This window comes from Heterodontus francisci, chromosome 6 (genome assembly GCF_036365525.1).
Source record: "Heterodontus francisci isolate sHetFra1 chromosome 6, sHetFra1.hap1, whole genome shotgun sequence".
In the NCBI taxonomy this organism is placed as follows: Eukaryota; Metazoa; Chordata; class Chondrichthyes; order Heterodontiformes; family Heterodontidae; genus Heterodontus; species Heterodontus francisci.
Window position 1 is genome coordinate 19,665,072 of NC_090376.1, and position 13,749 is coordinate 19,678,820.

A 13,749-nucleotide genomic window follows, 5' to 3' on the forward strand; every position below is an offset into this window, starting at 1 on the left:
CTATGAACAACTCCATGACATCATTAGCAGCATCCCCAACACCGAACACCTATTCCTGCTGGGGGACTTTAATGCCAGGGTTGGGGCCGACCATGACTCATGGCCCTCCTGCCTTGGGCGCTATGGCGTTGGAAGGATGAATGAGAACGGGCAGAGACTGCTTGAGTTGTGTACCTATCATAACCTCTGCATCACCAACTCGTTCTTTCACACTAAACCCTGTCACCAGGTTTCATGGAGGCACCCAAGATCACGTCGTTGGCACCAGCTAGACCTCATTGTCACAAGGCGAGCCACCTTAAACAGTGTTCAAATCACACGCAGCTTCCACAGTGCGGACTGCGACACCGACCACTCCCTGGTGTGCAGCAAGGTTAGACTCAGACCAAAGAAGTTGCATCATTCCAAGCAGAAGGGCCACCCGCGCATCAACACGAGCAGAATTTCTCACCCACAGCTGTTACAAAAATTTCTAAATTCACTTGTAACAGCCCTTCAAAACACTCCCACAGGGGATGCTGAGACCAAGTGGGCCCACATCAGAGACGCCATCTATGAGTCAGCTTTGACCACCTACGGCAAAAGTGCGAAGAGAAATGCAGACTGGTTTCAATCTCATAATGAAGAGCTGGAACCTGTCATAGCCGCTAAGCGCATTGCACTTTTGAACTACAAGAAAGCCCCCAGCGATTTAACATCCGCAGCACTTAAAGCAGCCAGAAGTACTGCACAAAGAACAGCTAGGCGTTGCGCAAACGACTACTGGCAACACCTATGCAGCCATATTCAGCTGGCCTCAGACACCGGAAACATCAGAGGAATGTATGATGGCATGAAGAGAGCTCTTGGGCCAACCATCAAGAAGATCACCCCCCTCAAATCTAAATCGGGGGACATAATCACTGACCAACGCAAACAGATGGACCGCTGGGTTGAGCACTACCTAGAACTGTACTCCAGGGAGAATGCTGTCACTGAGACTGCCCTCAATGCAGCCCAGCCTCTACCAGTCATGGATGAGCTGGACATACAGCCAACCAAATCGGAACTCAGTGATGCCATTGATTCCCTAGCCAGCGGAAAAGCCCCTGGGAAGGACAGCATTACCCCTGAAATAATCAAGAGTGCCAAGCCTGCTATACTCTCAGCACTACATGAACTGCTATGCCTGTGCTGGGACGAGGGAGCAGTACCCCAGGACATGCGCGATGCCAACATCATCACCCTCTATAAAAACAAAGGTGACCGCGGTGACTGCAACAACTACCGTGGAATCTCCCTGCTCAGCATAGTGGGGAAAGTCTTTGCTCGAGTCGCTCTGAACAGGCTTCAGAAGCTGGCCGAGCGCGTCTACCCTGAGGCACAGTGTGGCTTTCGTGCAGAGAGATCGACTATTGACATGCTGTTCTCCCTTCGTCAGATACAGGAGAAATGCCGTGAACAACAGATGCCCCTCTACATTGCTTTCATTGATCTCACCAAAGCCTTTGACCTCGTCAGCAGACGTGGTCTCTTCAGACTACTAGAAAAGATCGGATGTCCACCAAAGCTACTAAGTATCATCACCTCATTCCATGACAATATGAAAGGCACAATTCAACATGGTGGCTCCTCATCAGAGCCCTTTCCTATCCTGAGTGGTGTGAAACAGGGCTGTGTTCTCGCACCCACACTTTTTGGGATTTTCTTCTCCCTGCTGCTTTCACATGCGTTCAAATCCTCTGAAGAAGGAATTTTCCTCCACACAAGATCAGGGGGCAGGTTGTTCAACCTTGCCCGTCTAAGAGCGAAGTCCAAAGTACGGAAAGTCCTCATCAGAGAACTCCTCTTTGCTGACGATGCTGCTTTAACATCTCACACTGAAGAATGCCTGCAGAGTCTCATCGACAGGTTTGCGTCTGCCTGCAATGAATTTGGCCTAACCATCAGCCTCAAGAAAACGAACATCATGGGGCAGGATGTCAGAAATGCTCCATCCATCAATATTGGCGACCACGCTCTGGAAGTGGTTCAAGAGTTCACCTACCTAGGCTCAACTATCACCAGTAACCTGTCTCTAGATGCAGAAATCAACAAGCGCATGGGTAAGGCTTCCACTGCTATGTTCAGACTGGCCAAGAGAGTGTGGGAAAATGGCGCACTGACACGGAACACAAAAGTCCGAGTGTATCAGGCCTGTGTCCTCAGTACCTTGCTCTACGGCAGCGAGGCCTGGACAACGTATGCCAGCCAAGAGCGACGTCTCAATTCATTCCATCTTCGCTGCCTTCGGAGAATACTTGGCATCAGGTGGCAGGACTATATCTCCAACACAGAAGTCCTTGAAGCGGCCAACATCCCCAGCTTATACACACTACTGAGTCAGCGGCGCTTGAGATGGCTTGGCCATGTGAGCCGCATGGAAGATGGCAGGATCCCCAAAGACACATTGTACAGCGAGCTCGCCACTGGTATCAGACCCACCGGCCGTCCATGTCTCCGTTATAAAGACGTCTGCAAACGCGACATGAAATCGTGTGACATTGATCACAAGTCGTGGGAGTCAGTTGCCAGCATTCGCCAGAGCTGGCGGGCAGCCATAAAGACAGGGCTAAATTGTGGCGAGTCGAAGAGACTTAGTAGTTGGCAGGAAAAAAGACAGAGGCGCAAGGGGAGAGCCAACTGTGCAACAGCCCCAACAAACAAATTTCTCTGCAGCACCTGTGGAAGAGCCTGTCACTCCAGAATTGGCCTTTATAGCCACTCCAGGCGCTGCTTCACAAACCACTGACCACCTCCAGGCGCGTATCCATTGTCTCTCGAGATAAGGAGGCCCAAAAGAAAAAAGACTACCCTGTATCATTTCATCAGTGTACCATAACATTACTCCAATTTTCAAAATTGTGACCTGGCAATCCCTCCCTTCTTTCTACTTCCTCTGACATTTTTTTGTTGCAAAATATTTTTATTCTCTAAAAATGTGGTAAAGTACTTTGGGAGAGCTGTTCAAGAGTGGAACTGTGGAAGAGAGTATGAAAGCAAATGGGTTGAAAATAATTTTGATTCTTCATGTTTGTTTCTCCCAAATGCTTTTGAATGCATCTGCCTGTTTACTATTTGTTTGCGGATTTATTTCCCAGAATTGTCGACTTCAAATCATGTTATTGTTACAACCAAGGTAGGAGTAATGCACTGTTAAGTCAGTCCCACTACTCCACAGGTCATAGCATATCAAATAAAGTTTGCCACCTACCGAAGATTAAACAATCTATTTTCCCCCAGAATAAAGCACACCAAACCAGGTTTCTTTAAACAGCAGCAACATTAACTATTTATAAGAAAATAAATAATAGCTCTTAACTACTAACGAGATAAATCGATATATGAAAAAACTCCTTAATTCCTTAACCCTCATGCACGCACACATACATTTTTTTTTTAAATGCTTAACCGGGGGAAAGGATTTTTGGTTTACAACTGTTTCTTAAGAATAATAAAACTAATTGAGGTTCACGTCCTGGTAGGATGTTTTTGGTACGGTGAGGTGTCCCAGAGTCGAAAAGTTGGATGCCACTCGAAGTCTCTCCAGGCAACATTGATGAACAGTCTGTGATGGGTAAATGTTCACGGCAATTTAACTGCAGCAGGCGTCAAATAGATCTTATATCAGGGTTGTAGCTTGGGTTCTGAAGCAGCAGTCTAGCAGTAGAAGAATTCTTCAGATTGCAGGATTTCTTAGAACACAGGAGGTAGCAGGAATCTCACTGGATGCAAGAATTCTTCAGAACCAGAGGCAACAGCAATCGGCCACCTTTCAAATGCTGGATTCCTTTTTTTAGAGACACGAATCTCCTTTACAGAGAGAGGTAACACTTTTCTGGATCTTTTCTCTCTTGCTCCAGGCAGGTCAAGCAAAGATTTCAAATGCCTGTCCTTTGTCCAATTCACAGGATTTTTAAAAGGTCCAGGGTGAAAAAAGAACCTTCCTGAACATGGTCACATGTCCAGACATGGGCTGACTTTTACAGGCCCCTTGAAGATGTGGCGCAGGGGCCGGTAGAATTCTGTGGGGAGAGACCCGCCTCGACCCGCAACGTCTAGAAGGGCCCGTCTCATGTTACTGTTGGCGGGGGGCCCTCATTGTGGCCCCCCACCGTCTAGTGGCAGGTCCTTCATCTCCATATGCAAGTGAACATTGATAAGTAAATGTACTTCCTGCAGGCGGCGACCGTCCCACGTCGATTTTATGGCCGCCATTCATGCTTCACGCGCCCTCGGAACTCCGCATGAAGTTCAGAGGTGAGAACCAGGTGGGGAGGGGGGAGTAATAAAAATTTCAGGGCAGGAGGGGTGGAGGAGTGGAGAAATCAATTTTTATTGGATGTGGGGATGGTGGGAAGGGTTGCAAGTTTAGAGGGTGAAGTTCGGGTATGGAAAAAAGCATGTGTTGGTCATTTTGGACATTGAAATGACCGTTGGGGGGAGTGGGGAAGAGCTATCCACATCTTTAATAAAAGTTTAGCACTGCTGCACCTTCTTTAAAAAAAAAATTAAAAGTAATTCTAAGGGCTTAAAGCCCTTTAAAAAATGGCGGCAGGCCTGCGCAGTGGCACCAGATGCCGTTGCTGGGGACATGGAGCCTGCCCCTGTACGTCATTGGGGGTGGCTACCGAGTTGAAAGAGCGCTGCTGAGAAATGCGACGTGTGATTAAAATTAAGCCCAGTGTTTCCACCTGGTTCAAAAGCTGCTCTGACGAAAGGTCAAACCCCTGTGTTTTCCTTGAAACTGCTGGCCTTCCTGTCCTTGTACAAGTTCAACTTCCTTTCAAAGCACCCATAAAGTTCAACTCTTGATCTGAACTTCCTTTCAAAACGTTGCAGGAATTCCAATTCTTTACAGGTGTCTTCCACTGAGCAAGAAGAATACTTTTCTCAGTTTTTTAAAACACATAGAAGTCCAAGATTTTAGTACAAAAATGAAAACTGTTATAACATTATACAAATGGTAACAAACATGGACACATCAATTTTAAATTTTGTGATTGACATTTAATATTCAACTATATAATTAGTAATTAAAAGCATAGCATAAAGATGTTTTTTAAAAAAAAGTTTCCTTTGCCAATGGAAAGGAGGATCACTTTCCCAAATAACCTCTTTTCAGATGCTTTTAAGATCATAACGCAACCTCACTGATTTTGTTAAAGCACTTCAAGTAACTGTATTTATGCAGTTTACAGCATTTTCAGAACTCTGAATTGAATTGTACTCTTAATTTTGTAAGCATCCATAATTCTATGTATGGATATGGACATTTACGTGCGTTTGTATATGATACTCATGTATCCATACCAGCTGTGCCTTTTTACTTTGACCTAAATTGCCTCCCAAGTGTTCGTAGATTTTATGAATGCAGTTTATAACCTCACGTTAAATGCACAACCTTCTATAGCCCTCACAAACTTCTTTGCAAATACTGTTAGTTCCCAACCACAACCTGGTACAGCCCTCTTTTAGATATTAGTTTATGCTTTCATTGTAGCAGCAAAAGTAGATTGCTATGCATGGGGTGATGATTGCCAGTATATTTGCAAGGTGTTAACCCATCAAAAGTTTCTGATGGCAAATTAGATGTTGCCCTTGCACGGTGTACATAAATGTGTGAAAGAAGTTGCAACTATATTACACCTTTTTGTAACCTCGGGGAAACCTGAACTGGTTCATGGCAGCTGAACGACTTCTGTAGTATAAACATTGCTGTTATGTAGGCAAACCTGATAGTCAAGTTATACACAAAAAAGTTCCACAAAATGGAATGGATGCATGACCAATTAATCGGTTATTACTAGCGATAGTTGAGGGATGAATGTTGGCCACGACACCAGGGAAACATTCTCCTCTTCAAAAATTGGATTTTTTTTACAATCCACTGAAATAGGTGGATGAGATCTGGGTTTATAATTTCATCTGAAAGACAGCATCTCTGTCAATGCAGCACTTCAGAATTACAGCACTGAAGTATTGATCTGTTTCTGTGAAGGCCTGGCATGGGGCTTGAACCCAAAACCTCCTGTCACAAAAGTGAGTGTTCTACCACCAAACCAAGCTGACTTTTGGATATTGTATATAGATGAAATGAATTCAAGTATTGTGTCGGACTGGAACAAAAGTAGTTTAATGTCTCTAACGTAAGATAGCAGATGATGAACAGTGGGATTCCACACAGTAATCCCATTAGGGAGTTCAGATGAACTGTAGGTTATGGCTAAGTTTTTATATAGGCTTATGTAGTAGAGTTGATTTTCTACTTCAGACTTAATTTAGGTTTTTCTGCCTGGCTTTTAGTGCAGAGATGATCATCACTGCAGTGATCAGACTACCTGAATTTTATGTGGTCATCTCGTGAACTTTGCTTGTAACCAAAACTCAGGATGTACGTTGAGCAGGAAATTTGAGGGTTTAGTTAGAGAGGAGAGCGCGAGAGAATGTTCGCATAAATGTTACATAGAGGGCCAAGGATATGCGCACTGGGGTTAATCTTGCAGGCATGGAAGGAGAAAACATTTGAAGAGGTGAAGTGACTGTAATAGGGCAGGTGGGAAAGGAGCCATGAGAAAGGGCACCATCTTATTAATTTTCATTGCTGCTTGAGACTTTTCCTTCCATTGCTTCATAAGCAACTCCCTCTTTCTCCAATCTTTAAAACCTAAAGATCTGAAATTATTTTTAATTCCAACAGTTGAAGTGGAAAGAACATGTATATGAATTTAGTCTTGGGTCGGTAGCACAAAGCAGAAGATAGCAATTCGGCAGCCCATTTTACACCTTGCCCAATTTTTCTTTTCTGTTGACTTAGAGCAAAGCAGAAAGTAACTTTAAGTTATTGCCGTGCAGTTATCCAGTGGCTTGGACATCTGCATTTGCTTTGAAAACTATATTTTAAATTTTCTTATTCTAGCAATTTTCCTAATTTACTGAGGAATCTCCTTCAAAAAGTGTTTCACTTACCTGTACGGGAAGAAATAACAGCTTCATCTATTTGAGTTGGCTGTCAGCAACTATATGTTTTTACCATGCCAGAGGTTTCTAATAAGGCAAAGGCAACTTAATGGCTATGCCCCCAAGAGCCAAATTTGTGAGTTAGTTGTGCTTTTGGTTCATTCACAGGAAGATGCATGATTTTTAGAGCTGAAATATTTAAAAATTATATTTTTGTTAGTTTTGGATAACTAAAATTCGGCACACACCTTCTATTACAGATTCTTTACTGTATTTCCCAGAACACATTGTAACATCATAGGACCTGCAAGTTCCCCTGCAAGCCCCACACCATGCTGACTTGGAACTATATCGCCGTTCTTTCACTGTCACTGGGTCAAAATCCCGGAACTCCCTTCCTAACAGCACTGTGGGTATACCTACCTCACATGGACTGCAGCGGTTCAAGAAGGTTGCTCACCACCGCCTTCTCGAGGGCAATTAGGGATGGGCAATAAATGCTGGCCTAGCCAGCGATGCCCACATCCCATGAATGAATTTTTAAAAAAACATTCAGGCCCCTGTTCCACCATACAATTAAAGAATAGCTAATCTGTAAATTAACTCCATGTACCCAACTTGGTTCCGTAACCTTAATGCCCTTACATAAAAAAAAAACAATCAATCTCTGTTTTGAAATTTTTGATTGACCTAGCATCAACATTTCTTTGAGGGAGAGAGTTCCAGATTTCAAAGCAACTAATATAGTTGCAGTGTTTCTGATCTAAATTTAACTGATGCTATTTGAACATCTTTAAAATATAGAAGAGGGTAATGATTTGAAATAAGTTGGAAATGTTAGTGAGAATTGTACTGCTTGAACAGCTGCTGATTTCCTTTTGTAGGATGTGGTAAATACGCACCCTGGGTTGACGTTTCTAAGAGAAGCTGCAGAATTTCATACTCGATATATTACCACAGTAAGTACTTCTTCTAGAGGACTGTTTGTAACTGATGTTTTTGTCATCTGTTTCTTTCAACCCTGCCAACTAGATTACTGCAGAATTGCTGGTTGATAACTAAAAAAATGGAGGCTGCTTACTTTCCATTTTAATCATCTTGAACATGTCTCAAAACATCTTTCTAAAACCAGTGGAGTTAAAATAAATAAATAAATAAATATCAGGAAGGGGCAGAACAATGGATAGAGTGAAAACTTATAATACATGTATTAAATTTTTATCAGAAATGCAAGTATAGCTAGCTCCCAAAGGGTCATAAAACAGAAGTTTACATGACAGGAGGCCATCTGACCCATTGGCCCTGATATTTACGGGGAATGGAGGAATGTAGTTGGGGTAGAAGGAAATCTAGAAATCTGGGACAAGGAGGTCCTTCGAATTTAATAGAGAGCCTCGCTATCTATTTTTTAGTCTGTTTCCCAACTGGTAGCTGGCCAAATCGACAGGCTGGCTGTCTGCCAGCTAGGAAAGCCAGAGGCAGAAAGCCGTAGTTGGGGACTGTCCCCAGCGATCGAGAAAATTCAGGGGTTGATTGGGGAGGGTCGGAGCCCGGCAATCACGAGGGAGAGAAAAATTGGTGGGGGAGGTTTGTTTGACTGCAGTGTTTGGCAGCTCGAGATCAGGAAGATGCGGTAGGTCGACTGGGATATCTGGATGGGAGGGTGTTGGTATATCACAAGACAGGAGTTTCTGGTTCAGGGGCTGATAAAGGGGGGTCAGCGGATCGTGGGGCAGGAGGGTCAAGATTGGGGCTTGGAGGAGTTTTGCTGATTTCAGGGCAGATAGCTGAAGATGGGTTAAAGGGGGAAATGGCTGACCGATCGCAACAGCAAGGAGAGGCCACAATAGCCAAATATTCGCTGGAGCGGACCTGTCCCTCATGACTCCTGAGAGTGCTCTAAAATGTACTTGTCTTTTGCAGCCAGCTGGTACCTAATCCATTTCGCTGCTGAGTTTCCTGAGCCCTGGGAAACATGGCAGACAAGCGTTAAATTTAAACAGGTTCCCAACATCATTATTGGAGCTTAATTTAAATATTGTAATGAAGTATCCCTCCTCTCCAAGACAGGATACACGCACACCACACAACCCACCCCAGTAAAAGTGGTAGCCTATGTGGTGGGTTGGGGTGATATTTTGTGTTCTTTTTTTAAAACCCCCCACCCCCTTCTTACCACATGTGGTGATGGGCGAGCAGCGGAAACAGGTGCTAATTTCGGGCCCCATTGTGTCTGTACCGGCTTTTTGATAGAACAATCTAAAACTATTTCCACTGCCCTGCTGACTCACCATAGCCTTGTATTACTGCTTCAAATACTTATCTTAATTTTCCCTTCAAAGCAACAGTGGTCTTCGTCTCAACCATTTGCTTTGACAGATCACTCAGTTCTTCAACAAACCTGTGTGTAAAGAAATTTCTGTAACCTTTCCTTACTCTTGGTGATTTTAAATTGATGATCCCTCTGCATTATTCCTCTATTAAAAACATTTGGTTTGAGTCTGCATTTAGCTGCAAGCTGTGGTTGTCAGTGGTTTCACAGAACAGACTTTATTCCTCTGAATATTTTTGAATTGCCATTTATTTCCTCTGTTATCTAAATTTCTCAAATCCAAAAGAAAAAATTACCTATTTCTCGATGGCATGATTTAAATTTATCCATTGAATTGTCTTGTGTGTCGTTTACTGTTTTAATTTTTATTTTGACTTGAAGGTCTCCGGCTCTCCTAAAAGTCTGGACTTGGACTTGATATTTGTGCCCTGCATAGGCTCGATAGACCGAATAGCCTCATTCTGTGCAATAATGACTCTAACTGTGATGCTAGCATTAATTAAATCTGGAATAAAAAGCTAGCCTCCTCTTAGACGGTCATGATTGTAGTAAAATCTCATCCGGTTCACCACTGTCCTTACCTGGCCTATATGTGACTCCAGATCTAGAACCATGTGGTTGATGCTTAACTGCCCTCTGAAACAGCCTAGCAAGGTCCTCCATTTCATCAAACCTCTACAGAAAATTTGAGTAAGAATAAAACTGGATGGACCACCCATATCGACCTAGGCACCAGACTTGACAAAGGCACACCCAGCCCACTCGACCCTGCAAAGTCCTCCTCACTAACATTTGAGAACTTGTGCCAAAATTTGGAGAACTGTTCCATAGTCTACCCACTGAATCATACCTTACAGGCAATGCCCAGATTCTTCCATCACCAAACCTGAGTATGTCCTGTCCCACCGGCAGGATAGATCCAACTAAGGTGGCAGGACAGTGGTATACAGTCGGAAGGGAGTGGCCTTGGGAGTTCTCAACATTGACTCTGGATCCAATGAAGTCTCATGGCATAAGGTCAAACATGGCCAAGCAAACCTACTAATTGCCACCTCCCTCAGATGATGAATCACTACTTTTCCATGTTGAACACCACTTGGAAGAAGCACTGAGGTTAGCAAAGACAGAGAATGTACTCTGGGTGGGGGACTTTTTTTATTCATGGAATGTGAATGTCTTTGGCAAAGCCAGCATTTATGGTCCTTGAGCAGATGATGCTGAGTGCCTCATTCAACCAATGCACCCATGTGGTGTAGATACACCCACGATGCTGTTGGGGAGGGGGTTCTAGGATTTTGACCCAGCGACAGTGAAGGAACTGTGACATTGTTCCAAATTTGGAGGGGGACTTGGTGTTTCTATGCGTCTGCTGCCCTTATTCTTCTGGGAGAAAGAGACATGGGTTTGGAAGGTACTGTCGAAGGAAGCTTGGCGGATTGCTGTCGTTGGAGGAGGCCATTGCCTGGCCTTTGTTTGTGCAAATGTTACTTGCCACTTATCAGCTCAAGCCTGAATGTTGTTCAGGTCTTGCTGCATTTGGGCATGGACTGCTTCGTTATGTGAGGAGTTTGGAAATGGTATTAAACATTGTGCAATCATCGGCGAACATCCCCACTTCTGACCTTATGTTGAAGGGAAGGTCATCGATGAAGCAGCTCAAGATGGTTGGGCCTAGGAAACTATCCTGAGGAACTCTTACGGCAATGTCCTTCAGATGAAGTGATTCGCCTCCAACAACCGCAGCCATCTTTCTTTGTGCTCTGTATGGAGGATTTTACCCTTGATTCTCATTGACTTCAGTTTTGCTTGGATTCGTGATATCACACTCGGTGAAATGCTGCCTTGACGTCAAAGGCAGTCACTCTCACCTCACCTCTTGAATTCAGTTCTTTTGTCCATATTAGGACCAAAGCTGTGTTGATATCAGGAGCCGAGTGGGCCTGGTGGAACCCAAATTGAGCATTGGTAAGGAACAGCACCTTCCATCGCTTTGTTGATGCTCAAGAGTAGATTGATGGGTTGATAATTGGCCGGATTGCATTTGTCTTGCTTTATGTGAACAAGACATACCTGAGCAATGTTCCACATTGCCGGGAACTTGCCTGTATTGTAGCTGTACTGGAACAGCTTGGCTAGAGGCGCAACTAGTTTTGGAACACAAGTCTTCAATACTAATGCCGGAATGTTGTCAGGGCCCATAACCTTTGTAGTATCCAGTGCGTTGAGCCATTTCTTGATATCACGTGGAGTGAATTGAGTTTGCTGAAGACTGCCATCTGTAATGTTGCAGACCTCGGGAGGAGGCTGAGATGGAGTATTCACTCGGCACTTCTGGCTGAAGATGGTTGCAAATGCTTAAGCCTTGTCTTTTGCACTGAACTGCTGGGTTCTCCCATCATTGAGGATGGGGATGTTTGTGGAGCCGCCTTCTCTGTTTGTTGTTTAATTGTCCACCAACATTCACGACTGGGCTGCAGGGCTTTGATCTGATCTGTTGGTTGTGGGATCATTTAACTCTTTCTATAGCATGCTGCTTCTGCTGTTTTGCATGCATATAAGTACTATGTTGTAGCTTCACCAGGTTGGCAGCTTATTTTTAGGCATGTCTGGTGCTGCTCCTGGCATGCGCTCCTGCACACTTTATTGAGCCAGGATAAATCCCCTGACTTGTTGGTAATGGTGGAGTGAGATGTGCTGGACCATGAGGTTACAGATTGTGGTCACACACAATTCTGCTGCTGCTAATGGCCAACAGCGCCTCATGGGTACCAAGTTTTGAGCTGCTAGATCTGTTCTGAGTCTGTCCCATTTAACACTGTGGTAGTGCCACACAGCCTGATGGAGCATGTCCTCCGTGTGAAGACTAGACTTCATCTCCAAAAGGACTATGCGGTGGTCACTGCTACCAATACTATCATGGACAGATGCACCTGTCACAGGTAGATTGGTGAGGATGAGATAAAGTATGTTTTTTTCTTTGTTGGTTGTCTCACCACCTGATGCAGGCCGAGTCTGGCAAAAATGTCCTTCAAGATCCGGTCATCTTGGTCAGTTATGGTGCTGTCTGCAAGATGGACTGCAGCAACGTGCCAAGGCTCCTTCGACACCAGGTGCATGGGAGCACTACAACCTGAAAGTTCTGCTTCCAAGTCGCACACCATCCTGACGGAGCTATATCACTATTCCTTCACTGGCACTGTGGGTGTACCTACACCACATGAATTGCAGTGGTTCAAGAAGATGGCTTACCACCACCTTCTTGAGGTCAATTAAGGATGGGCAATAAATGCTGGGCTTGCTAGCAATGCCCACATTCCCATGATTGAATAAAAATATCTTCGGCACTTTACAGTATTCTGCCCTTACCATTGAATTTAACAACTTTTAGATCTTAACCACCGCTCCAATTTTCTTGGACAGCTGGTGCTGGTAATCGAGAACAGCTGCACCAGAGCCACTGGGAGTGGAGAAGGTGTGGGCTTATGCTTGGGGTGCGGATTTCCCTATGGATGCATGGCCTTCGAGGTCGTCTCTAATGCTGGGGCCAAATGCATTTCTTTACTATATTCCCAGGGCATGGAAGCCTTTGGCTCTTTGCCAGATTTTTCATGCTTTCCTCCCCCTCTGCTACTCTGCTATAACCACTTGCATCTCCTGTGGGTTCATCCTTTTCTTTACTTGTCCCACTACTACCCCCTTTTGCCTTGCACCATCATCTCTTTTTCATTTTATCGCTCTTGCCCTATCACAGACCGTCCCCATTGTTCTTTTCTCCTTTACCACCTGTCCACCCCCTTTTTTAACCTGGCTTTGTACCTGTTTAGAAACTGTTATTCGCTGAACCTCTTCCGTTTCTGATGAAAGGTCATTAACCTGAAACTTGTATCTTGTTTAGCTTATTTTGTAATCTCTGGCTGGCTCTCCTAGTTTGGTATCATGTGCAAATTAGGTTAGTTTATATGTTTTAATCTTGATGTCTTATTATACAGGTCATTCAGAGGATATTTTACACAGTAAACAGATCATGGACAGGACGTATAACTTGTACAGAAATTAGGAAAAGCAACCTTCTACAGGTATGGTCTCCTGCAATCTGTTTGGGTATTCTTACTCCTCTCTCATTTGAATCTTTCTGTTCTTTTCCACTGTGGTCAGTGTAGTACTTAATTTCCCTCATCACTCAGATTCAAAGATCTAACTCCATTAATTATTGCTGGCATTTTTATCTGTTTATTTTTAAAAGAAGCTTCCTTGAGATAGAACTTGTCTGATTTTCCGACGTAGCCAACAGGTTGTCCTATTGTTCAGAGCTTGCACTGGTATTGTGAACATACCATGATTTATGTTCGGCACCACCTGTGTTACATTAATTGTCACTGCAGTAAATTTTAATATCCATAATTAGAGAAATGTTTTAATTCCTATTATTGCAAGTGAAG

General features: G+C 44.0%; 1 protein-coding gene across 3 annotated transcripts in view; it reads left to right on the top strand.

Moving 5' to 3' along the window:
* Positions 1 to 13,749, top strand: part of ppp2r3b (protein phosphatase 2, regulatory subunit B'', beta) — a 159,269-nt gene that overhangs the window by 102,241 nt on the left and 43,279 nt on the right. For all 3 annotated transcript variants that reach the window (XM_068033220.1, XM_068033223.1, XM_068033221.1), the window contains 2 exons: positions 7,863 to 7,937; positions 13,300 to 13,386. In XM_068033220.1, the coding sequence (XP_067889321.1) occupies positions 7,863 to 7,937; positions 13,300 to 13,386 (162 nt within the window). The remainder of the gene's footprint in view (positions 1 to 7,862; positions 7,938 to 13,299; positions 13,387 to 13,749) is intronic.